Source organism: Canis aureus, chromosome 2 (genome assembly GCF_053574225.1).
Source record: "Canis aureus isolate CA01 chromosome 2, VMU_Caureus_v.1.0, whole genome shotgun sequence".
Classification (NCBI taxonomy): Eukaryota; Metazoa; Chordata; class Mammalia; order Carnivora; family Canidae; genus Canis; species Canis aureus.
Genome location: NC_135612.1, coordinates 29,977,724 through 30,004,395, shown reverse-complemented (window position 1 = coordinate 30,004,395; position 26,672 = coordinate 29,977,724). Strand labels below are relative to the sequence as shown.

Genomic DNA, 26,672 nt, shown 5'->3' with positions numbered 1-26,672 from the left:
GCCTGATGTGGTGTCGACCCCAGGGCCCACAGATCACAACCCAAGCTGAAGTCTGACACCCAACTTGAGCCACCCAGATGCTGCACCACTGCCCCCCTCCCCACTTTTAAAAGTTTTTACTTCTGATGATTTATTTTTATTTTAGTTGTGAACTTATGAAAATTAATGGCTCACCCAAATCAGACACCTTCCAACTTTTTGTGTAAGAGATTATGTCTTAATTTGGTACATTTTCTAAGAGCACCCAAAAGAAGATCGAAATCTCAAACAAGGGAAAGCAAGCGGTGTCAGAGATTATATAGAAAGGCTGTCCCATCAGGTTGTGGGACAGAGGGATGTACTTGGTAGGGAGCCAGCAGGCGTTTCTGGACCCAAGACTTAAAGGTGTTCTCAGTGTTTCCCTATCATCTTGTTTTAAGTGTGCTTCTTATTTTTGTAGAGCATCACTTATATCTCTGCTCTGAATCTTTAATCCAAAACACTTCGTCTTACTCTTTTACACTTTAAGGTGGCAATCTATATTTGAATTCTATAAAATGAGTTAGTGTTTCTGTGTGTGTCTATGTGTATCAGAGCCCAGGCTTTCTCTCTGCCTTTCTGTTTTTACTAATCATGGTGTTGATTTATGGCCTTATAGTTGCAAATGACTTGAAACTCTTGTCATTATATTCATGTCCAAAAAGGAAAGAAAAGGAAAAAAGACAGCAGTATTTGTGTTAGTTCTGTTTTGGCAGGAAAGCAGGAGCTTACTTAGAAACTCTGATAGCAAACTTCTCCTTAGGGTCCTTAACATTACTACCCATCACTTCAAGGGAAGTTGAAAAGGTGGGCAACAGTATGGTTTCACTTAGCTTAAGCCCATCATGAGCCATCACCTGAGGCTGAGCATGTTGCTTTTGGAACAAAATCAGGGTTTAGTGAATAATGCAGAAAGGGAATAGTGATATAGTGAATAGTGAATGGACAGGTAACTGGGTGCCAGATAAGCCAATTCTCTATCCCTGGGAATTCTGTGGGATTGGTTAAATTGTTTTGCAGTCCTACCGTGAAATACTTTGAAGCCATTCAGATGTGTAAGTTAGAATTATCAAATTCTGATAATGAATATTTTCACTACATTACTGACTTTAGAAAGCAGATTGTAGAGGGGTACCTGGGTGGCTCAGTGGTTGAGCGTCTGCCTTTGGCTTAGGGCATGATCCCGAGGTCCTGGGATCGAGTCCCACGTTGAATCCCACGTCAGGCTCCCTGCAGGGAGCCTGCTTCTCCCTCTGCCTATGTCTCTCTTTTTTTTTTTTTTTTTTTTTTTTTTAAAGATTTTTTTATTTATTTATTCATGATAGTCACACAGAGAGAGAGAGAGAGGCAGAGACACAGGCAGAGGGAGAAGCAGGCTCCATGCAGGGAGCCCGACGTGGGACTCGATCCCGGGTCTCCAGGATCGCGCCCTGGGCCAAAGGCAGGCGCCAAACCGCTGCGCCACCCAGGGATCCCTCTGCCTATGTCTCTGCCTCTCTCTGGGTCTCTCATGAATGAATAAATAAAATCTTTAAAAAAAAAAAAAAAGCAGATTGTAGAAAATTGTGTATAGCCTGATCTCATTTTTATTTTTTTTTATTTTTTATTTTTTTCTGATCTCATTTTTAAAAACATAAGGGTATACATCAAATTTTTAATACTAATTGTTGAAGCGAGCAGACTTTCACATTTTATTATTTATATATGTGACCTTTGAAGCAGATATAATTGTGTACTTACCTATGTGTACTCATACACAATTATAATAGGTAGGAATACAACACTTAGAAATGGAGAGGCCTTCAGGGCTCAGCCCCAGGCATTTACCTCACTCTTGTGGGTCCCATTTCATTTACCATTTATATACCCACGACTTAGCCAGGATACATATCCAACTCAGTCACCTTAAATGAAGCTTATTTAAGACTGAATCCATAGTCTTCTCCAAAGTAGGTCTTTTCCAGTTTGTTCTCTCGGCTGGCAGCACCATCTATCCAATTGTGGAAGCTAGAACCTAGGAGTCAGCCTCTATTTCATACACTTACCCTCCATCCCCTCCCCCAATTTCCCATATAGTAAATCAGTTAGCTGTCAACACCCACCCTAGACTATTCTACTGACTTCCCAGCTGGTCTTCACTGCAGTCATCTTGCCCTCCATCCAGTCCATCCTCCATACTGCAGACATAGTGTCTTCACAGCTTCTCTTTCATCACCTCCTATTTAAATCATCCTGTGGCTTCCTAGTACTCCGAGGACAGAAAACCAAATCCTGGCCCTACCTGGTCTAGCCACAGCCAGCTTTTCCCATCCTGCCTTTTATCACTCCCGCTTCCTGTCAGCACGCTGGCCTGTTTTTTTCAGTTCTTCAAATATGCTACACCATCTCTCACTCTAGGGCCACTTAACTTCTGTTATGTCTGCATTGCTCTTCTGTACCCTTGTACCTGGGTAACTGACATTTAGATCTCTGCTAATTGATGCTCCTCAGGGATGCCTCCCTTGTACCCTAAAATGATTGATTGCCCTTGATAAATGTTCTTAAAAGTCTATATTTGTTTCATTTAGACTATTTACTTTGGTTCACAGATGTTAATTAATTTGATTAGTATAACATTTTGTCTAGACTTTTAAGTTTTGTGTGGGCAAGACCATGGATTTTCTTTCAACCATATTCCTAGTGCCTAGTACCATGACTGGCTTATACGCTTACAGGCAAGCAGTGAAAAATAAAGGTGGTTTGGGGAGTTTCAAGTGGCTTGATACATATGGGATTTTGTGTAACTTAGGAAATGTGGAAGGAACTGAGGCTACACGGAGCATGTGAAATCATGGCTTTCAAACCATTTTGACCATGGTCCTGTTAAGAAATGCAGTTTATATGATGACTCAGTACGTGTGTTGTATATGCATTTATAACAGATTTTATTTTTATTTTTTTAAAGATTTTATTAGAGCAGAAGGAGGAGCAGAGGGAGAGGGACAAGAGACTCCATGATCAGCACTGAGCCAAATGTGGGGCACGATCCTAGGACCCCCGAGATCATGACCCAGCCCGAGACCAAGAGTCAGTCGGTCACTTAACCGACTTAGCCACCCAGGTGCCCCTATAACAGGTTTTATATACCAATGCTTAGCTGTTAGTTCATTGATATATTCTTTGTTTCTGTTGTCCGAATCACTGATTCCAACCACTAACTTGATTTCATAATCTCCTGATGGGTTGTGTCCTACAGTTAGAAACACCCAGATTTAAAGCTTTGGTTTTCAGGGTTTGACAGAACCTAGGTAGGTCATTGCCATAAAAGAGCTGCAGGTGTCTGTGTATGAATGAGTGAATGAGTAATTGGTGGGAAGGGGTTAGGATACCAAACTGGTGACTCTAGTTCTCATGCTGGTAACAGAATTGGTCTACAATGACCTGGTTTTTAATTCAAGCTTCCAGATAGCTCGCATACAGAGAAAGGGCTTCACTGCTTAACGGCAAGCTGGTGGCAAGGGGAACTGAACCACATACCTATTGCTATTCTCAAGTACTGTGTTCAGAAATTTAGATTGGGGCACCTGGGGGGTTCAGTCAGTAGAGCATGCAACTCTGGCTCTCCAGATTGGAAGTTCAAGCCCCACATTGGGTGTGGAGCCTACTTTAAAAACTAATAATAAAAAGATTTGGATTTTATGTCTTCTACAGTGAGGAATTCCTGAAGGATTTTAAGCAGTAAAGTGTTCTCATTAGATTGCTTTATAGCAAAATAACTGTGACTGAGTGGAGGCTAACAGATCTCCTTGAGGCCTTTTTCCATTTATCATATACTTAGCACTTACTGAGCTGTGCAGACCTGTGAAGGCAGGGACCTTTTTGGTCTTATTCAGTGTTGTATCTTCAGTACCTATCACAGCATTGGATGTTTAGGAGGTGCTCAATGAGTAGGTGTTGGTAGGATGGATGGAACACATATTTGTGGTATGTCTGACACTGTGCTAAGCACCTAACATACATTATTTTCTTTATTCTTTTCAGCATTTTATGCATTAGAAAACTGAGGTTTGGAGAGGTTTTTATTTTGCTCAAAATCAAAAAGTCTCTGTGGCAGAGTGGCAGAGGTAGGGTAAATCTTGATTCTTTTCATCCCAGTGCACTGTTAGGAGCACAGGTTAGGGCGGCGGCTGATCTGGATTAATATTAGAGCTCTACCGCTCCTGAGCTGAGCAATGTTTAGAAACTTATTTAAGCCTCTATGCCTTAATGTCTTTATGGAGTTATTGGAAAGTTTAAATGAAATAAGGCCTGTGTGGTACTGAATACAATAAACCCTCAAATATTAGCAGTTTAATTAGTATTATTATGCCATGCTACCAGTAGCCAAGGATATAGTTGTAGGAGTAGCATCCTGGAGTTGTTTTGGTGGTTATTGAAGTCAAAAGAAGGGTGAAGGGGTGGGGTGAGTAAGTGCATGTGTCATCTTTATTCCTTCAGGTGATGATAGGAGGTACACTTACGAAGTACTGCAGAATGAGCAGGAGACTAGTAGATGATAGACCGTGAGAAAGGGTAGAAAGTGTTGTAAGTGACCCTTTGAGGTCTTCCTTAAAGAAGGGGTGATTCTACATGACTTAGGAAATGAAGCCATCTGGAGAAAATGATAGGGACATCCAACAGGTCCACCCTAGTCTCAGTACACTGTAGTAGCAGGAGAACTATAGGAAGAATTGCAAAAGAGACTAGATTTCAGACAGTAAAATCTTTGAACAGCATATATTCACTTAGCAGGTAGCCTTGAGGCGCTTAAGAAAGCCTGGGCACTATGCTAGGCACTCAGGATACAGTAGTAAATAGGACAAGATTCCCTGTAATCTTGGAGCTTACATTTATTTTTAGATAGTATTTGTAGAATGTAGAGGCCAAGTAGTCACATGAAGGCCTTGATAGTTCCAGAGTATTAATCCAAAACAGTTTCTGCAAAGAAACAAAACAAAACAAAACAAAACAGTTTCTGCTCATTTCAAAGTTTTGACAAAAGCCAAAGTTCTCAGGGTGGAGGGGGAAGGAAAAATTTGTGTTTTTCAAATGTTTTCACATCTGTCCCTAAACCAGGTCTTTTTAGGGGAATCCTATAAAGATTCCCCTAAAGTCCTATAAAGAATCTTCTAAAATCCTATAAGTAATTCCCATAAAGAATCCTCTGCCTTCAAGAAAATTGTTTTCAGTGTTTTGGAATGTAGACAACAACAAAACCTTACTGAGGCTGCATTCAGTTATGTATTTCATTCAGTTATGTATTTCCACTAGTTACCTGTGAATTGCAGTGACTGCCTGCTCAAACACTAGGTTCTGTGGTTCTGAGTCTGAACAATGGATCATTGAAATACCAAAAAAGAGAAAGAAAAAGAAAAGCAACATGAATCAGGTCATGGAAATTGGAGTTGATGGAGAACATGTAGATCAGAAAGTCCCTGGAGAATGAGAAGCAGACACACTTGAGGAAGTTAATGTGATGGAGGCAAACAGAGACTCCCACCTGCTTGAGTAAGAATGACTTTTCAGAAATTCTTCCAACAAAAAGCTAGCTTTTTTCATATGTATTAATATGCCATGGTATTTCATTGTCCAAAAAAGCAAAAGATAGGGAGAAGTTGGTGGAATATTACTTAATGTATTTAAACATGTGAGTGTGTTACGTAGCCTTCAATTACTAGTAGACTGCAGAGGCCAGGAAGGTTGCCAACTCACTCATCTGATCATTACTTATCTTGACCAAAGGCCCAGGAGAATACATACTGAAATAATAAAGCTTTCATTAGCATTTAATGCTTTTCCTTAAAGCCTTTATTTTAATACTATGAAATAAGATTTCAGACGATGTCATAATTACGATTTTCATAAAAAGAAACATTTAATACTATTTAAATATGTAATGACTCCCAGTGCTATCTGAATTAATTCACATCATAAACCCACTAAAGTGGGCTTTAATGTCTACTATGACCATGCTACCTTTACTTAACCTTAATATATAACACTATCAAGGCCAATTTATGAGCTGCACCAAAATAATTACTGATTTATTAGAATTGCATCTTATTAACCAAAAATGTTAACCTGGTTAATCATCTACCATATTTACTAGACTGGGCTCTGAATAACTGGCAGCTCTTTTCAAAACTCAAAATTTCCTGGAAAGATGAGTATTTGCCAACTTAAGGATGTTTTTAAGAATGTGCCAGAGTCTCCAAGAGCTACTCTAGAAGAGGAGTCCCAGAGATGTTTTAAGCATGGAAGCATTTTTGGAATAACTATTTAGTCTTTCAGGGTAACTATTTTGAATGGAAAAGTACTTAGATGGATAGGTTTTGATATATTTACTTGTAATTTTGGTCAAACTACTTCATAGTCACAAGTCCTAAAGAATTTTGACTGGACTAGCTCATTTGAGAACTCAGATATGTATCATGAAGGAAAATGGCTTGGCAAACCTTTGTTTCTTACAAGCAGCTACTCTCAGGAATCATCCCAGCGAACCTACTCTTTCTGAGATTCTTTGGTTTGTTTTTGAGCTCCCATTTAGATAAGTTAGAGAAAAAGAAAAAAGTTATAGTTACTGAGTTTAAACTGTATGTCAGAATTTACCCCAAATATTTTACTCATCATAACAACCCTGTAAGATACACATTATCCCCATTTTACTGATGAGGAAACTTTTAGATAAAGTGGTTGCTAAGGTGACATGAATGTACATGGTTGGAAGCCTAGATCTTTTTAAAAAATATTTCAACATGTTTATTAATGATCATATGTTTAGTACTCGCTTTTTTGGAGGAAGCTTAAATTTTAAGTCCTGACTCCAAAGGCTTAACAACTCACACATCACCACTTAACCTTTCTAGTCCATCAGATCCTAGGTAGTACACAGATATTTAAATAGTTCTCAACACTATGGAGGCCTCCAATTTCCATCCCCAGAGGCATCCTTCACATCCATCTGGCAGGTACCTGTTTCAGAAAAGTCTGAGCACTCTCTGCACAGATTTACAAAGGCGGAGGGAGATTAGGACACCCATTAAAATATTGGATGGGGAATAGGGGCTCTCCATCAAGCACCTTGCCTTTCTCACATACCCCCAAACCTAAGCCAGGCAGGATAATGGAGTGTGGTAGGCAGATAATAGATCCCCTATCCTTGCCCCCCACCAAATGTCTATGTCCTAATCCCTGGAAACTATCAATATATTATCTGGCAGGGAAGAATTAAAGCTGCAGATAGAACTAGGTTGCTAACCAACTGACCATACAATAAGGAAGAGGGTCCATTAAATGTGGAAGAGGGTAGCAGAGTGATGCAATGGGAGACGTACTGCTCGGTGCTCATCTGGATATGGAGCCTTTTTTTTTCTTTAATTTTTATTTATTTATGATAGTCACAGAGAGAGAGAGAGAGGCAGAGACACAGGCAGAGGGAGAAGCAGGCTCCATGCACCGCGAGCCTGATGTGGGATTTGATCCCGGGTCTCCAGGATCACGCCCTGGGCCAAAGGCAGGCGCCAAACCGCTGCGCCACCCAGGGATCCCTGGACACGGAGCCTTAATCCCCTTCACCTGTTTCCCTCATCCCCCACCTACTGCCCCTCTGCTAACCATCATTTCTCTATAAGTTAAGAGTCTGGGGGTTTTTTTGTTGTTCATTTCTTAGAAAACAAATCTAAATGAAGTCATGTAAAAAAAAAAAAAAAGGCCTCTTTTTTTTTTTTTAGCAACTAGGTTGCTAACCGGTTAACTGACCATACAATAAGGAAGAGGGTCCATTAAATGTGGAAGAAGGTAGCAGACTGATGCAATGGGAGAAAGAATGACCCTTGGTGACCTTGAAGATAGAAGGGGCCACAAGCCAAGAAATGTGGGCAGCCTCCAGAAGCTGGAAAAGGTTAAAAAAGAAAATCTAGAGCCTCTAGAAAGGAACACAGCTCTGCTGACAGTTCAGTTTCATACTTTTGGTCTGAATTGTAAGATAACAAACTTGGGTTGTTTTTAGCTGCTAGGTTTGTGGTAGTTTGTTAACATCTGTAATAGCAAACTAATACAAAGGCCATCCTCACTTCTTAAAGGTCTGGCTTGCCTCCAGCACAAGAACTTGTGGGTGGAAAGGAGCCAACATCAACCCGAGTGTCAGTAGGCACTTGGCCAGGATAGCACTGGTGAAGACGTGGGCCAGAAGGGAGGCCTGGGAGGAAGTGCAACTCTTTGGCCGCAGGTATGACGGGGATCCATGGATTGAGCTCCAGCCTCCTATCTGCTGTACACTTTTTGCAGGTCACTTCATGTTGTTGAAGTGTGTGGCCTCATTTGTTAAGTATGGACAGTTACATTTGCCCTGCCTGCAATGTGTCTTGAGGACAGAAAGAGTGAGTACCAGAGAGCATACTCATTGCTGTTGCAGACATTATCAGTTCTAGGGAGTGAATGATAGAGTTAGTACCTCAGTACTATGGAAGAAGTTTGATACACTCCCGTTATTTTTGAGAATAAGCATGTCACTTTCAACATTTACTTCTAAATTTGTAGCTAACAAGAAAATGCAGTTAAACCAAACAACTCCTTGACTCAAAGGTCAATTGATGTTTAGCTGTATTTCATGTAATCATACCATGTTAGACACAAAGAGGACCTCAATGATCACCTTGTCCTTTTTGCAGACAAAGAAGCAGATTCAGGTTGTGGAAAGAAGTTCAGACCTTTAGAAATAGAATTTCCTGTTGAGTGGCAGCAAAACAAAAGCCTAGTCTTTATGAATCCCTTCTAAGATGTTAAAGACATGGGCAGCTATTTAAAGTAGAAAGTCAGCCCAAACCAGCTTCTCCCTCTCCAGCTCCAGGGATGACAACTTAGGTGTGGTATATAAAGGGCTCTAGCTGTTTCACCATTGGTTGTCAGTACCCTGCTTTGCTTCCACCTCCTTTCTGCCAAATCTTAACTTAAAGAAATGACTGATCACTTTACATCATGGCAGAAGTCCAGGAGTTGGGTTCAGGGCATTCTGCATCCCCATACCAGCCATCCACCTCACTACTGTGTGTTTGCTCTCAAAGGCAACACGTGAGTGGTTCTGTTAGGAAGCCTGATCACATAAGTCAGGGAAGCCCTGCTTATCTAGGTGAGGTGTGTCACTGTCACCCATCAGCAATGACCGTTCTCTGTGAGTCAGCTGTGTCACAGGCAGAGAGGCCAGGGCAGTCCCTGTAATCCACCTTGACTGTCACCCATCAGCAGTGACAACTCTGTGAGCCGACTGTGTCATAGATAGACCATTGCAGTACCTATAACTTACATCTATGCTTTCTGGAGGCCAGCTTGGCTTATTGGTCCTGACAGCCCTTGTGCTTTGACAGATGAGCCAGCAGAAGTCCTCAAGGCCAAAGAGGCCAATATCTGTTGAGGTTGGAGTCAGGTGAACCACCATAGCCATATCTCCTGATAGTGGGCAAGTCACTCTGGGGCTCATTTTTCTCTTCTATCAAATGATAGTGTTAGACTGGACAAAGGCTGCATTTCTCTCTAGGCTTTTCCAAAAATGGGGATTACATCAGTCCTTGTGTTGGAGATCTTGTATATTTTAACTAAGAAAGTGGAATGCTGATGGTCAGGAGTTCTCATTTGAGAAATGTAAATTTTATTTTTGATTATAAAAGTAATTCATGCTTGGTATAAAAAAGTACAACAATGCAGAAGTATATAAAGCAGAAAGTAAAATCTCTTCCCTTAACTCCCTCCCACAGCGAGCACTAAGTTACCAGTTAGGCGAATTGTTCCCCCTGTCCCCTAAACAGAGGCTATTGGTGCTCCCATTGGCCATCTTTCTTGAAGAGCAGTTGAGATTCTAAAAGTTGATCTTTGCTGATATTAATGGTTTTAACAGTTGGTGAAATAAAATAACATTTGTAGAAGGTTTCTTCTAAAAAGTTCAGATTCTTCTTACAGCCCAAGTTCTACATCCACATGAAGAAGTTATATTTCAATACTTAATTGAAATAACATATTAGGATAATGTAAAGATTGTAAAAGACAAAAGAATAAAATACATTAAAATATTTATAGAAGTTTTACTAAGGTGACAGGACTTTGGGGGATGTGTTTCTGATTTCTTCCTAGATTTAGGCATTGCATTTGTGTTACTTGTGTAATGAAAAAACATTTTAAGAAAAACATTTCTTTTTTTTTTTTTAAAGATTTTATTTATTTATTCATGAGAGACAGAGAGAGAGAGAGAGAGGCAGAGACGCAGGCAGAGGGAGAAGCAGGCTCCATGCAGGGAGCCTGATGCGGAACTCGATCCCGGGTCTCCAGGATCACACCCCAGGCTGCAGGCGGCGCTAAACTGCTGCGCCACCGGGGCTGCCCAAGAAAAACAGTTCTTGATAATGACTTACTAGTAATGACATACTAGTTTGGATTCAAACCAAACAGTGTAATAACAGACACTTACTAAATCTTTATCGACTAAACAGCTTAAAAAATTATTACTGCTATTTCCTTCTAGGCTATTTTTTTTCTGCTATGAATTCTACACAGAATCAATGATAAATGAATAATTATATTAATAACTAACTTGTAAAAATCTTCAAGGGAGTACAATGTCTCAAATATTTATTGAGCAGCTATTATATGCAAGGCACTGTGGGAATAGGATAACCCAAAGGCTCAGGGTCTGGCAGGAGAAGGAAGACAAGAACCCATATAGCCTATTCTTATCTATGCCAGATGGCCTGTTCTAAGGGTTATGAGATACAAAATGCTAGGAGTCCAGAGAAGTAAAGAATTATCTTTCAATCAGGAGAAATTAAGGAGGAATGCCTGGGTGGTTCAGTGGTTGGGCATCTGTCTTCAGCTCAGGGCGTGATCCCAGAGTCCCGGGACTGAGTCCCGCATCGGGCTCCTTGCATGGAGCCTGCCTCTCCCTCTGCTTGTGTCTGCTTCTCTCTGTGTGTCTCTCATGAATAAATAAATCAAATCTTTAAAAGGGGGGAAGGGGAAATCAAGGAAGGCTTCAAGCAGGCAATTGAATTTGAGCTTGGTCTTTGAAAATGGGTAGAATTTTTCACATTCAGAGATTGAAGGGACATTTTAAGTGGAAGGAAGACAAATGCATAGAGATGCCAAGACCAGGGCATGTCAGGAAGAATGAGGAGTCCAGTTGGGATGGGGCATATAGTAAATGTAGGGGAAGGGACAGATGAGACTGGTAGCAGTGTGGGGGCACTTGGATGAGAGGCTACAAAGTCAAAGACTATAGGTGATGGGTGACCTTGGGGGGCCTCTGAGCAGGAATTATGATATAATCAATGTTGGCTTAGAAGAATTCCTTTAGTTGAGTGTTAGGAATGGACAGTTGGGGAAGACAAGGATGGGAAGATGAACCCCAGATGAATGATAAATGAGGCCTGAGCTTGGCAGGTGGCATTAGAAGGAAGACAGTGTGATGCTCTGTAGAAACAGACTCTGTAAATCAGGGCCTAGGATTCAGTGACATGAGTTCAAATCCCATTCTACCTCATTACTTAACTCCCTGAGCTTATTATCTCTTCCTCTACAAAATGGGCATAGGATTAATTATGTTGTGGCGTTGCTGCATGGTAGGCAGTTATTCTTGTAAAGCATTTGGCACATGGTGAATGCTTAGTGCATAATAAGGTCTCTGACAATATTACCTGGAATCAGAGTTAGGGAGGAAACTGGTGTGTCAGGTCAGTGACTAGCAAGAGAGACAGTACAGCAGGTAGGACCAGTGCTTCTGGAGGTAGAGACTGGATTTGGATCCCAGTGCTACTGTTTACCAGCTGTGATCTTGTACCGGCTATTTAACCCCTTTCTATCTCAGTTTCTGTAGCTGTAAGTGGGCATAGTATTAATACCTCCTCAGGGAGCTATGAGAATCAAGTGAGATAATGCATGGGCATTATGTACCTATATATTTTAAGAGCCCAGTGACTTGTTAGGTAAGAGGGGGGATGTGGAACAGAACAGATTTGCCCCTTCCATCAGCAGTAACAGGATATACAAGTAGAGGTGGAGACATACAGTAGAGGTTGGACCTGAAGAACTGGGAGGAACACTGGAGGTAGTCAGGAGTCACTGGCACAGAGTAGGTGAGTCAAGAGTGAGTACATAAACTGGCTTAAGGAAACAATCGGACAGACCCAGAATAATGGGCATTCTATAAGGCAGATGGCTGGGACTCAAAAATGTCATGGAAAAAAAAGGGAGCTGTTCTAGACTAAAAGAGACAAAGTCATAATCAAAAAGCAATGTATGAACCGTGATTGGACCCTTTTGTTTTGTTTTTTAGAAAAGATTAAGACATTTCTGAGACAATTGGGGAATTTTAGAGGCTAAAGGGATATAAATACTTCTGGATGAAGTGCCATGCATGTTTGGGGTAGAGGGCCAAAAAAGCAACTAAGGCAAAATGTTAATAACTGCTCAGTCTAGTTGGAGGGTATATGTGGGTGTTCATTGTACTAGCAAGATGAAGGCTGAAAATAAATTGTCAATTCAGCTTCTTAAGGTTCCAGGGTAGGATGGGAAGCTGACCACGAGGGAAGGACTGAAGTCTGGAAGGAAGGATAGGGCAAGGGTAACGGGGCTCCCCTTGGAGAGCTGGAGCTCTCCCCTTGTTCACTTGAGGGCAGCCAGGCTGGGGGAGTCTTTTTAGTGCCAGGGGAGACCTGGTGCTGCGGAGAAAGAGGAGCAGCCTGGGGAGAGGGAGGGAGGAAGTCAGAGGAAAGGAGAAACCCTAATGGAGCAAAGGTCCAGTAAAGGTGGAAGCGGAAGGGATGAACACCGAGAAAGGTGGAAGTGGCCTCAAATGGGAGGGATGCCTTCCTTCTACTGTGGCCTAGAAGTGAGGAGGGTGGAGATGTGGGGAACCCAAGTTCCCATCCTAACAGTGAGGGATGAGGTCATATTTTTCTAAAAGGAAGTGAGGCAGGGAAGCCAGGCAACTCCCCACAGCTGCCTCTGGGTTTGAAATGCAAAGGAAACAGCTGGGGGGACTCAGGGTGCACGAGGTGTGGTCTGCAGGCTGGGGGGCGGGGGCGACAGGGGAGGCGCTGGGGAGGGCCAAGAGCAGCCGTGGAGGCGAAAGGGCCGCCTTTTCAGAGCTTCGTGCTGGGCAAGCCAACTCACCGGAGATTTACTCAGTAGGAAATGAGTAGAGCCCTTCTTGGGTGAACGCTGTACCGTCCTTTCCATGCACCGTGCACCCTGGCTGGCCTGGCTGGCGAGGACTGTGGTTTGTCTTTGGTCCGGAAGGAGGCTTCTGCCTTCCCGACATCACCACCAGGTACAAGGCTCCGGGTGACGTAGGCCAGCGAGCGGCTGGAGCGGTCAGTGCAGGGGCAGCCAAGGCAGGCGCTGGCGCCCCGGGGGTGGGGGGCGGCCCTACAGCAGCAGGATCCCGGCGCCCGGGGAGCCGTCCGCGTGCCCCCCGGGCTCTCCCTTGGGCGGGGGCGGGGGCGGGGGCGGGCCGGGGGCGGCGGCCAGCGCGGCTTCGCGGCGGCCCAGGTCCCGCAGCCGCGCCCGCAGCGCCTCGGCGTCGGCCCGCAGCTGCCGGCGCTCCTGGGCCGCGGCGCGCTCCTCCTGCTGCAGCGCGCGGCGCCTCTGCTCCAGGGCGCGCTGGGCCCGCCCCACGGCCGCCTCGCGCCGCGCCAGCTCCCGCTCCCGCACGCGGCAGCGCTCGGCCAGCGCGCCCATCTGCTCCAGCAGGCGCGCCCAGTCGCCCTCGGCGGCCGCGGGGGGCGCGGGGGGCCCGGCGGGCGGCGGCGGGGGGCGCGCGGCGCTCTTCTGCAGCTCCCGCCGGTGCGCGCCCTCGAGGTGCCGCCACAGCGCCGCGGCGCCCGCGTGGAAGCCCGGGCTCACCTGCTCCCCGCACAGCCGGCACGTGGCCCACTGGCCGGCCGCGCGGCCCGGGCGCGCCGCGGCCAGGTGGAAGTAGCCCCAGGCCTCGCAGGACGGCGCCCCCCGGCGGCCGGGACCCGGGGTGTCCATGGGCGCCGCCGGCAGCTCGTCAGTCCGCATCGCCGCGCCTGCGTCCCGAAGGAGAAAGGGGGGAGGCCGGCCCGGGGCTGCGGGCGCTGCGGGGGCTGCGGGCCGGGCGCCAACGGCCGCCCCGGCTCCGCCCCGCCCCGCCCCGCCCCGCCCCGCCCCGCAGCCAGGGGCGCTCCGGTACCAAGTGGTGGGCAGGTGCGGCGCCTGGACCGGCCGCCTCCGCTCGCCTTCAGGACGGTCCTCTTAGAAGAGCAAAGCTCCCTTCGCTGTCCTGCTCCCCGTGCTGCACAACAAACTAGCAAGAAACCGAAAAGAAAGCCTTGGCAATAAAGAATTCGCTTCTCAAACCTCAGGGTGTAGGTCCCAGTGGTGAACAGCCTTTCAAAAACCTTTCCACGAGGGAACTTTTTTCAAAATTCAAGTTTTGTTTTGTGAATTTATTTATTTTAAGGATTTTATTTATTTATTCATGAGACCCACAGAGAGAGGCAGAGACCCAGGCAGAGGGAGAAGCAGGTTCCCTGTGGGGAGCCCCATGTGGGACTCATCCTGGGACCTGGGGTCAGGCCCTGGGCCAAAGGCAGACGCTCAACCACTGAGCCCCCCAGGCACCCTCTTTTGTGAATTTAAAAAGAATGTCCTTATGAGGAAAATGGCAGTACTAAGAAACGTTTTAAAAATATACATATTTAGGAAAAGAAATATACAAAGCAGTGTTCCAAATTTTTACCGTTAAATTAGATGGCAGGCCATGTCCTGTGGGCCTTGAGGGTCCCTGTCACTGCTTCAGGGTTTCCAGCCGATGTCGGTTCTCAGGTGGAAACACAGCAGCATGAATCCTGAGTTCTAAAGAACCATCAGCAGTGCTAGAAGTAAATGCAGAGGACAGGCAGTGAGTAAAAGAAATTCAGTAAACAGCCCCCTAAACACACACTAGAAATACAGGCTAGTGCCATATTTTTTTTTTTTTAAAGATTTTATTTATTCATGAGAGACACAGAGAGAGAGAGAGAGAGAGAGAGAGAGACACAGGCAGAGGGAGAAGCAGGCTCCAACGCCAGGAGCCTGATGTGGGACTCAATCCCGGGTCCCCAGGATCAAACCCTGGGCTGAAGGCGGCGTTAAACTGCTGAGCCACCCGGGCTGCCCCACCATATTATTCTAGTGTTCTTTTTTTCTTTTTTTTTCTGGCCCTGTCATAGATGCTCCAGTTATAAAGCAAATAAAATAAGTTTTCTATACTGCTCATCCCAACACACTGGTCCCCTCTATATATTTAAAAGATGAAAAGCTTCATCAATGAATTTAATTAAGAAGGAAAATAAAGAAAAGCGATAGCTTCTTGCTCTGTCCAACAAATATCTGTGGTTGAAAGGATCCGAACACAACCCAGTGACTAATCATTGCAGTGTCTTTCCTATTAAAACAGTTTGTCACAGCAATAAGCTGTCAAACAAGGGGAGATAAAAAAAAGTGAAGTTTATTCTTCAGGAAGTAACTTCCCAAAGGACCAAATGTGTGATTCTAAAACAAACTTGTTTTGAAAGTTTAAAAATAATAAGAAAACATACGGTAGGCTTGGAGCTCTTCTGAGAAGTTATTTCAGGGGGCAGATCAAGGCTATGCTGCATAGTGAGATAGCCAGTGTCCACTCGTACTGTCAGGTTTTGAAGCAGCAGCAGTGGAGGTAATAAAGTTCCAGAATCTTTTTTTGTTAAACATAACAGGGAATGATGGAAGACACAGTTGGAAACAGAAAAAATAAGTTGTGATAGTAATAGTAGTGTTTAGTGTAAGCTTTTATTTCAATTGCTAAGAGTCTTGTTACAGTTACATTAAAGTTTTCTAAATCTCATTTTTCCCCCTACCAAGCTGTTCTGGTTAGGATCGGGCATGACATTTAACATATCACTCATATTTTTTTAAAAAATAACAAATTTACCAGAATCATCAAAAAAGTACCAGTCCTCTTCTAACAAAAGAAATCGCTATTTACATATCTTGTGACACAACTGGCATTGATTTGAATATAGTTACTTATGAAGGCCAATTAGTATAAAAAGTCTTTAGAAATTAAAGGCTAGATTTCCTCTAAGAGATTTACTAAATCCCTGAGGTCCCCAAAGCGGGAGTAACAGGATGAGGAGAGTCACAGACCATTTTCAAAGATAATTTTTTTTTTTTATGCTTAGCAAACGTCATGGTTATGTAACATTATGGTTAGTACACAGACCACATTTTATTTTATTTTATTTTATTTTTTTTTCAGACCACATTTTAATATTAGAAATTGTTTCTGGTAACCAAAGTTTACCTAAATTTTTTTCTGTTTTAAGAATTTCATTTTTTCTACATTAGAATCCTCTCTTCACAGAGTTCCTTTTTTTATTACTAGTTATATTTAAAAGTGGAAAAGATAGTATTATGAATCCTTGTATTTTTTATAAATTAAGAGATTCAAAGGTTTTCTGTAATATCAAGACTATTGCTTTGCATTCTGATAACGCTTTGTTGAGCTGGGGGTTGAAGACTATATAAGCTTCAGATTCTCCTACCCATGCCAGAGTCTGAGAGTGATCATTCCTGCTGTGCCCCTAAAAGTGCCAGGGGTGACCAATTACTGTCATGCTTTACTTCCCTGCAAGATGTCTCTGGGTTTCTTCAAAATCTGGGATGCCCAGAGGAGTGCCACATACATGAATGCCATCTATTGTAACAGTGAAGGTGGAAACAAGAGTGAGAAGCAGTGATTTTGATGTCTTAATCCTTCAGACTTAGTGGACTGCCTCATCTGAGCCAGGGACACGCAGCGGCACCATAAATGTTGGCCAGCACAGCACTGCCCCTCCAAGGGTGGCAGAGGGACATCCTCCGCCTTGGCAGGCCTTCACTCTCGGAGGTCTTAACCGGTGGAAGACAGCACAGCACTGGGCTGCCTCACCTTCTCAGTCCTCCGCACACAGCTACATTCTGGCTCAGTACAATCTTCTGTTCAGTCTGAGTATCTGACTGGTGACCAGCAGTCTGTGGCCACAGGTCAGAACAGCCTATCTAGCTCTGCTCAACAACCCCTGGGCGTGTTTCAGCCATCCCGACAGTCTCCTAGCCCGCCACGTTGGCTTGGGAGAAAAGTCTCGTACCTTCAGCCACAGCCCTGATACACGAAGAGCTCTCACAGACTGACAAGAAAAAGACAACTCAACAGAAAAATGGGCCAGAAATATGAGTAGGCAGGTGACCTAAGAACAAAGTCATCAGATGGACAAGAAATTTGTGAAAAGATTCACATCACTTATTTGGGGGAAGTACTATTAAAGTAATAGTAAGGTCTCATTTTAGATCCATTACACTAACAAAAACGAAGAGGTCTGTCAGCCAAAGCTAGAAGGGAGGCAAAGAAAGGGAGACGTTCATGCATTACTAGTGGAGATGTGAAGGCTATTTTAGGAAAGCAATCTGGCAATTTCTGCTAATTAAAAATAGATATAACGGGAAATCCCATTCCTGGGAATCCATTCTGTAGGACTAAAAGTACTCATACATAAAGTAATATGTATTAAGATGTTTATTACAGGATTATCTGGGATGGCAAAAAACTGGATACATGGAAATGCCCGTCAGCTGGAAAACGGTTGCGTAAATAATGCGTGTTCATGCCCGGGAATATTGTGCAGCCATTAAAAAGGATGGATTGGAGCTCTGCTAGAAGTCCTAGAGGGATTCCTGGAGGAACTCTTCAAGGAGAAAAGCCACATGCAGAAACCTATGTATAATGTGATGTCATTATTATTAAATAATATACAAATATATGTAGGATATATATGAAGAAAAATAAGGAGGAAGATACACTGTCGGTTGAAGGAGTGGCGACTGGTGTGAAAGGAGAACGAGGAGAGGTAAACAAAAAGGAGAGAAGAAAGGTATTAAGAGAGCATGCACATTTGCGGCTACATTTAGATAAGCTCTGTATACGGCAGGTGTGCACGTATGTGGGGAAGGAGATGCAGTGGTTCAGGTCAGGCGGTGGTGTAATGAATCAGGAGAGCCAGACAAGGGTGACGAGCTGAGAGTGAGTCTCACCACGGCCAACAGCCTGGCGCCACCAGAAGTCAGAACCAGCAGAACCAAGAGAGCCTGGAGGAACCAAGAAATGGTAATCAGTAGAATCAGAAGTCTGGACGAGCTAGATGGATCAAACTCCTTTAAAAAGGGAAGATTTTTGCAGCAAACTCATATTTTCCAGATGCCGACCCTTCGTGTCCGCCTACATCAGAAAGGTAGCCGCCAGGGCAGGTTCGGCCTGACTGATCTCCGAACGTACTAGAGATCCTCGACGGGCGAACCAGGAAGAGCTGAGCGGACCTGCACTGGTCGAGACCTATCTCACTGGTGTGCTCATGGACTGATAGTGCATTTGGTTCATTAACTTACCCTATTGTATCTTGTTTGTTTTGCGACTTTTATATTGTACTTTGTGTGTCGTGTGTGAAGTCAAGTTAAATGCACAGTGAAATGTCATTGAATTTGGAATTCTGAGCCTTTTACAATTATGTTAACGTTGCTTTATGATTAGATAAAGCTGACGTGGAAAGACACAACCTGTGTACATGTATTCAGAGTAGCTCCTGACAATGTAAATACAAAGTAATTTTATAAAACAATCCTCAGGTGAGTGAGCTCAGGTTGGCTAGGCAGTCTTAACTATGGGGACCATAAGGGACAGTCCCTTGGGGCATAGTGTGCTGCCATCTGGCCCTGGAGGGAACCCAGTGTGGGAGGTTGCTCAGCGCAGGCGGCACTCAAGGGATGTTGCATTCAATGCAATGAATTTGACGCTACTTTTTTCAGACCCAGCTCACCAAGTCCCAATCTCTCCATCTGTCAAGGAAAATGTTAAAATTTTCTACCTCTACACCTGTGGCTGAAATCAAATAATGCAAATGATCTCACGGTTGGACTCTCCAGTGCTATATAACATCAGGGCGTGAACAAAAAGAAGCTACCAGTATTTACTGCTCAAACATACCCATTAAGATCTTAGTGGCCAAAGGCAATGTTATTTCTCTCTTTGACACTGGTATTCAATAGAGTAGGTAAAGCTGGAAGAATTCTTGAGGGTTTATGAAAATAGAAAGCAAAAGGGGATCCCTGGGTGGCTCAGCGGTTAATGCCTGCCTTTGGCCCAGGGCCTGATCTTGGAGACCAGGGATCGAGTCCCTCATCAGGCTCCCTGCATGGAACCTGCTTCCCCCTCTGCCTGTGTCTCTGCCTCTCTCTCTCTCTCTCTCTCTGTGTGTGTGTCTCATGAATAAATAAATAAAATCTTAAAAAAAAAATAGAAAGCAAAAAATAATCACAGATCCATCTTCCCTCCCCAACCAAATTTATTTTCACTTTGTAAATTGACCTTTATATAAAATAGGTTGCTCCTCTCTCTTGGGTAGAAAATGGTGGGGAGGTCTGATTATCTGGAGCCCTGTGATACACATTTCGTCCTTACCTAGTAACCAACGAAAATGCACACCTATTACCTCTATGGTTAGCTAACATGAAGAAAATGAAAAGTTAAGAGCTCCCTTAATTTTTTTCTTAAGCAGTTTTTAAATTACCAGAAAGGTGCCAATGAATGTGATTATTTTGCTTACAACCTATTCCCTGTATCCACTCTCATTCAGATTGCTCATTGTGCACCTGCTCAGGGTCAGGCAGGGGCTTGCTGCCCAGTATGCCAGTGGGAGAACCGCATATTCCATCCTTCCAGAAGCTCACCGACTGGTTGGAGATACACTGCTGGCAATAATTCTGATACATATGGTAAAGATCAGATTGTCAGATTAAAACCCAGATTCCTCAGTATCCTCTCCCCGAATACCAACATTGAGAATCAGGGAGATCAAAACCAGGATGAATAATCTGTGTAAATATGGGTGTATATACATAAAATACATGACTGTCCCATTAAGAATCATCTCATGAAATACCCATAGAAGTGAATTTTATTATTTTATACTTCTGTTTGAACACATACACAGTATTAGGCAGGCGAAAGGCCAAAAAACCAGGCAATGATCTCAAAAGAGAACAGCAAGTGAGGGACAGCTCTGTTTGTCCTTCCACAGCCAGGTTGGGTCACCTAGGAGGGATTAATCTGGCAGATTACAAATAAATATATGTAAGCGGACCCTGGATCTTGGGTAAGGAATTCAGACTAATGCGAAATCCCACAGACTTGTGTGGAATCACTAACATCATTTTCATTTGCTTCATCCACCAGTAACTTAAAGCAGAACATAATAATTAAAACAAATAATTAGCTTTGACAATTGAAATATCAAGGAAACCACAATTCATTCACCTTTTACTTATCCATCTCTGTTGAAATATTAGCTTACTAACCATGGATTAATCTATTTATAAACAGATCTGGGTGATTAAGAAAATTAGTCTTGGGGCACCTGAGTGGCTCAGTCAGTTGAGCATCTGCCTTTAGCTCAGGTCATGATCCCAGAGTCCTGGGATCCCAGTCCCACCTCTGGTTCCTGCTCAACAGGGAGCCTGCTTCTCCCTCTCCCCCTGCATGCAGCTCCCCCTGCTTGTACATGCGCGCTCTCTCTCAAATAAATAATCTTTTTAAAAAGAAAAATTAGTCTGATTCCAGAATAATTCACCAGGCTGAAAACTTAGGTAAAGTTAAAAAGCAAGTAAAAATGCCTCCAAACTGTGAAGTGTGGATACTTAGCTCAGGCAATAAAGGGGGAAGTGTGAAAATATTTAGATAAAGGTTACACATGGATTGTAGAAAATGTGTAGGACCCACAGCTAATTGTATGGTGAGTCAGAGAGGTTTTCTGAATGTCTTAGGCCAAACTCTACCATTAGCTATAAGGTCAGATGTATTCTCTTAATGCATTTCTAAAAATGAATAGTGGACCTTTATTTTAGGCCTACTTTACTTTAATACATATATTCCCAAAAAAGAAGGGTGTTGATCCATTTTGTCTTGCAAAATGCACACTTTAGTATGAATTAGAGGAATTTAAAGCTGCCCTACTTTCAAGTCCTTTGTAATACAAGGAGTTTTTAATTGAGAATTATCTTGTTTTGCCTCTTAGCCACTTGACACATTGTTGCATATTTATTGTCCTTTGCCTCAATTCAGTTTTGTCCAAAAAGGGTGTACGAATAATACACTAGTGCAAAATGCATAAAATAACTTCCCTAATTATGTCCATTTATTAAGCTTTTTGTACAATAGCTTTTGGGTTTTTTTTTTTAAATAGCTTTTGTTAAACACCATTTCATTATAAGTTTGGACGGTAGTTACGTTTTCTTTTTTTTTTTTTTTTAACGTTTTCTTTCAAGAAAGGAAAAATAATTTTGCTCGGTAAACTTGGCACGTTTGGCTACGGGGAGTAGTTAGAGCAAAGGGCTCCTCTGCTCCAAGAGGATCGGAAAATTCTTTTGTTTGAGCGCCATGGAGATGGGGGCGGGGATTCTTGTCGGAGGTTCGGCTCCCTTTTGGCTTCTCCTCCAAAACCAAAAACGTTCAGAAAGTTTCGGAGAAAGACCGCACTGCAGGGCACCCAGCCGTTTGCCCCGTTAAAAGTCTGACTGCAAAAAGGCCATTTTACCAGGAGAGCAGATGATTTCCGATATTCCCAGTAACTTTTTGGAAAGGAGACCCGGAGAAGGAGCAGGAGCGAGGCGCTGAAAGCCGCTGCACGGCGCCCTCCCGCCCAGCCGGGGCCACCTGCGGCCGCCGCTGCCGACCCCGAGCTCGGCGGCCCAAGGGCTGCGGCCGCCCCGGCACCGCGGCGCCCCCCGACCCCCGCCCGTACCGGTCCCCACGCCCCGCCCCGCCCCCCCCCCCCCCGCCCGGGGCCGGTCCCTACCCCCTCCTTCCGCTCCCCGCCGCCCGGGGCCGGTCCCCATCCCCCCACCCCCCATCCTCCCGGGGCCGGTCCCCATCCCCCATCCCCCATCCCCCCGCCGCCCGGGGCCGGTCTCTACCCCTCCTTCCGCTCCCCACCCCCTGGGGCTGGTCCCCATGCCCCCACCCCATCCCCCCATCCCCCATCCCCCATGGCCCCGGCCGGTGTGCGCGGCCTGACCCGCCCCGGCCCGCCCGGCCTCCCGCGAGCGCGCACTCACCGCGGCGCCCCCGGAGCGTGGCGGCGGCCGGGAGGCGGGCCGGGGGGCGGGGCGGGGGGTCGCCGGTCCCCGCGGGGGCCTAGCGGACCTACCGTCCCGAGCGGAGCCCCGGGCGCGCGCCTCCCTTAAGTTCCCGCGTCCGCGGAGAGCCGGGGAGGGCCGCGCGGGCGGACTGCGCTTGCCGGGGGCCGGCACTGGCGCAGCGCTTTAGCGCCTTTTAAGAATGCGTGTTTTTAGTTTAACTGCGGCAGGAACCGGCCGAGGCCCGGCGCCGAGGCCGCGAGTCCCGGGCTGCAGGCTCCGCGCGCGACCGTGCGGGGCCGAAGGAGGCTGTTCCGGGAGGGCGCGGCCGCCCACCGCCAGCCGGGAGGGAGGGAGGGAGCCCCGGGCTGCACACACCCCGCGGGCTGGCTCCGCGCTGCCCCCGCGCGGGCGAGCGACTCGCCGGTCGGGGCCGCGTTAGGGCTCTGGCGCTCCGCGGCGCGCGCTCGACGCCCCCCGCCCCGCGCACCCCGCGCTGCCCACGTGCCAGCGGCCAAAGCAAACCGCGGGGCGACGCTTGCGGCCCGCGGGGCCAGAGAGTGTGCTCTCCGAAAGAGCCTTGCGAGGCACAGGACCGTGGGCGCAGATTGCGACATCCTCCTAAAAGGAGGACGGGGAATCCCTGATTCCGATACATCCTTTGGTTCAAGCAATTTTTCTTCAATCTCATTTTTTTTCTATAAATCTGATTGAAAAGAACAGCAACTTGTATAAATGACTCTGGTTCAGTTACCTCCTATTCATGGCTTAATTCATAAAAAAAAAAAAATTAAGATTATTTATTTATTTGAGAGCAAGAGCAAGTGCATCAGGAAGGACGAGGAACAGGGAGAAGCAGACTCCCGGCTGAGCAGGGAGCCCTATGCTGGGCTCAATCCCAGGGCCCTGGGGTCATGACCTGAGCCAAAGGCAGACGTTTAGCTGGCTAAGCTACCTAGGTGCCTCATAATGAAATTTTTAAGGATTATTGTATTTTTAAAGATTACCATATCTGGCAATCCTTTATTTGCTTTGAGTATTTAAAAAATCTGTTTGGCTTTAGACTGACCATGTAATGAGATACACGATATTTTCATTAGTTCACAGAACAGTTTTTAATAAGTGCTGGTTATGGGGATCCCTGGGTGGCTCAGCGGTTTGACGCCTGCCTTGGGCCCAGGGCGCGATCCTGGAGACACGGGATCGAGTCCCGCGTCGGGCTCCCTGCACGGAGCCTGCTTCTCCCTCTGCCTGTGTCTCTGCCTCTCTCTCTCTCTCTATGGCTGTCATGGATGAATGAATAAAGAAATAAATCTTTTTTTAAAAAAGTGCTGGTTATGAGCAAAAGCACTATTCTAAACCTGAGCAGGAGTCTGGCGATTGGAGAAATCATTCCTGCCCTCAAGAAGATTACACCTCAGTGAGATAGTAAGACAAACGCAACACCAAGAAGAAAGTGGAAAATGATATAAGAGGAAACATTCAAGTGCCACACTAATTTGAAAACAGCTACAGTTTTTTAAGACTGGCAACATTAAAAAAAAAAAAAAAAAAAGACTGGCAACATTTAAGCCAGACTTGAAAAAGTGTAGGGTTTCGACTCCTGGAATTACATGTTTGTTATCCTAGCAAGATGTGTTTTGGATGTATTTTCGAATCCAGAGAAATGGAGCCTTTTTTGCGTTTGATTCAATGCTTAAATTTTCTTATAATCTAAAATATCTTTCTTGTAGTTTTAAATGAAATTTTAAATGAATTATAAAATATATCTTAAATATCTAATAACTCTTCTTTGTCCTACATTCTGTGTTCAAGTTTCAGCAAGAAAAATGCTCGTCAGTTCTTGCTTTAGTAGTGGCAGTTCCCCTAACTTTCGTCATGCATTTAACAATAAAAAACTAACATTTAGTTTTCATCTGAAGACCTCATTTCTATCCCCAACTCTGGAAGTTAGCAAAGCATAAAGACCTGCATTTCATTGGTAACACAGAATGTTTACTCCCCAGATGCTTGCCAAAGATTGTAGCCTTGAAATCTGCTGTCTGACCTTACAGAAAACCCATCATAAGAAAGCTGTTTATGGAGATTACCTCAAAGACATAAAATTATAGGGCTGTGTACTTGCATCATACTCTTTTGGTACATTCTGTATGTGCATTTGGTCTGTAGCTCCTTGTGACACTTTTGTCTGGTTTTGGTGTCAGATAATACTGGCCTCATAAAATGAGTTGAAAAGTATCCCTTCCTCTTCTCTTTTTCTGGAAGAGTTTGTGAAGAATTCTTGTTCTTTTTTAAATGTTTGGTAGACTTCTACAGTGAAGCCATCTGGGCCTGAGCTTTATGAATAGTTTTTTATTACTAATTCAATCTTTTCATTTGTTACAGATCTATTCAGATCATCTCTTCCTTTTTTTTTTTTTTTTTTTTTTTTAGATTTTATTTATTTTTTCATGAGAGACACACAGAGAGAGGCAGAAACTTAGGTAGAGGGAGAGGCAGGCTCCATGCAGGGAGCCCGATATGGGACTCGACCTGGGGGATCACGCTCTGAGCCAAAGGCAGACACTCAACTGCTGAGCTACCCAGACGTCCCTCCTTTAAAAAAAAAAAAAAAATTATTTATATGAGAGAGAGAGAGAGAGAGAGAGCATAAGTGGTGAGAGCAGCAGAGGGAGAGGGAGAGGGAAAAGCAAGCTCCCCACAGAGTAGGGAACCAGACATGAGGCTGGATTGCAGAACCCCAGGATCATGAAGGCAGACAATTAATTGACTGAACCACCCATGCACCCCTCACCTCTTCCTTCTTCATTCAGCCTTGATAGTTCATATCTTTCTAGGAGTTTGTCCATTTCATCCAAGTTATCTAATGTGTTGGTATACAGTTGTACCCAGTATTCCTTTATGGTTCTTTTTATTTCTCTAAGGTTGGTAGTGATGTGTCCTTTTTCATTTCTGATTCCTAGATATGCACCTGGTAGGAAATAGCAGGAATGGACAATGGGTGGGGAAGATTAGCTGGAAAAGTATTCTCAGAATTTCAGAATTACTCTTTTGGGAGGGGATGGGAGCAGTGGTTAGCAGCTGCCTACAACCTACAACGTAGCTGACCTAGAGAAAAGTGGAAGGTGGTTTAAAGAGTTGAGGATTGGGAGAAGGGTATGATCTAGCTACCTTTAAAACAAAAATTTATTTATTTATTTATTTATTTCCAGGGTAGTTAACATACAGTGTTATATTAGTTTCAGGTTTACAGTATAGCGATTCAGTAATTCTGTACATGACTCAGTGCTCATTGTAAGTGTACTCTATCTCCATCACCTATTTCACCCACCCCCACCCCCCACTTCCCCTTTGGTAACCCTCAGTTTGTTTTCTATAGTTAAGAGTCTAATTTTTGGTTTGTCTCTTTTTTCCTTGTTTTCTTTCTTAAATTCTACATGTGAGTGAAATCACATGGTATTTGTCTTTCTCTGACTTATTTCACTTACCATAATACTCTAGCTCTATCCATGTTGTTGCAAGTGGCAAGATTTCAGTCTGATCTAGCTACTTGTAATACCCATATTAAAAGACACGATATGGATCCAGGTTTTGTGTATAGCTTATACAGTGTTGAGAACCCATGTATTCTAGTTACTGGGGACACAGACCCATAAATCATGCAGTTTGCTCTAGAGAACAGTGCCCTAACCCTACAGATATCATTCCCCAAATGGCACCTTAGGTGACAATTTAATAGGCTGTTCTAATGGTGTATCAGGCTAGCTCCTTCTAGATGTACATATTTAATAGGATCAGACAAAGCTACTGAATAAACATTTCCCCTTTCATCTGTTCCTCATCTTAATCCATTACAGGTGAGAATCTTTATTCTACCATTACAGCACACCAAGGGTTATCATCACTCCCTTACCAGTAGAAATGGAGTCCTTGTTACTATCAGATAGCTAAAAAATCTGGTTCCAGAACCCCATCCCGAGGTTTGGAGCTTCAGACATTCTAAGCTTCTACTTTCTGGGGCCACTCTGGTATCTACTTTCTTAGCTGCACCCCCTCCCCCCAAGTACAGTGACTGAGGCAAGAACAGAAGGCAGGCACTCTGAGAGGTGACCCCAGGAAGCAGAGCTGGGGCAGCAGGGCGGGTAAGAAAGTAATGCATGCCAAAATGAAGAGGCTTAATTGGTTAACTATGAATATGTGTCTTTCGGATAATGTCTTCATTTTATATTTGTCATTACAATTATAACAAAAGTTATTCCTGCAGAGTGGATACCTCTTGACTTTTTCAGACCCAACTTCCTTATTTTTTTAGCTTTCTCATTTTGCCATGTACTGTCAGAAAACATGTTAACGTAGACTTTATGCTTATTTCATTGGATGGCTTTTTGCTTGAAGACTTAGGTAATTATTTAAATATATCTTGGAAACCCTGCATTTTCACTATAAAT

General features: G+C 44.3%; 3 protein-coding genes and 1 non-coding gene across 4 annotated transcripts in view; 2 read left to right on the top strand and 2 right to left on the bottom strand.

Annotated features, from left to right (window-relative positions):
• Positions 1-10,805, top strand: part of AGGF1 (angiogenic factor with G-patch and FHA domains 1) — a 47,399-nt gene extending 36,594 nt beyond the window's left edge. Inside the window, exon 15 of the mRNA XM_077867527.1 lies at positions 8,118-10,805. The gene's annotated coding sequence lies outside the window, so the exon portion shown is untranslated. The remainder of the gene's footprint in view (positions 1-8,117) is intronic.
• LOC144295103 (uncharacterized) overlaps positions 8,130-26,672 on the top strand; it is a 73,140-nt gene continuing 54,597 nt past the window's right edge. The window contains exon 1 of the mRNA XM_077867565.1: positions 8,130-8,263. The gene's annotated coding sequence lies outside the window, so the exon portion shown is untranslated. The remainder of the gene's footprint in view (positions 8,264-26,672) is intronic.
• On the bottom strand, positions 13,522-21,781 carry ZBED3 (zinc finger BED-type containing 3; the record flags this gene model as incomplete). The annotated part of the gene is made up of 3 exons (XM_077858113.1): positions 18,133-21,781; positions 14,783-14,918; positions 13,522-14,347 (listed from the first exon to the last, which is right to left on the bottom strand). A coding segment is annotated over exon 3 (561 nt), but the record flags the coding sequence as incomplete, so codon positions are not given.
• LOC144304100 (small nucleolar RNA SNORA47) lies at positions 16,871-17,008 on the bottom strand. Its single transcript, XR_013371075.1, has one exon. It is a non-coding gene; the product is annotated as a small nucleolar RNA SNORA47 (small nucleolar RNA).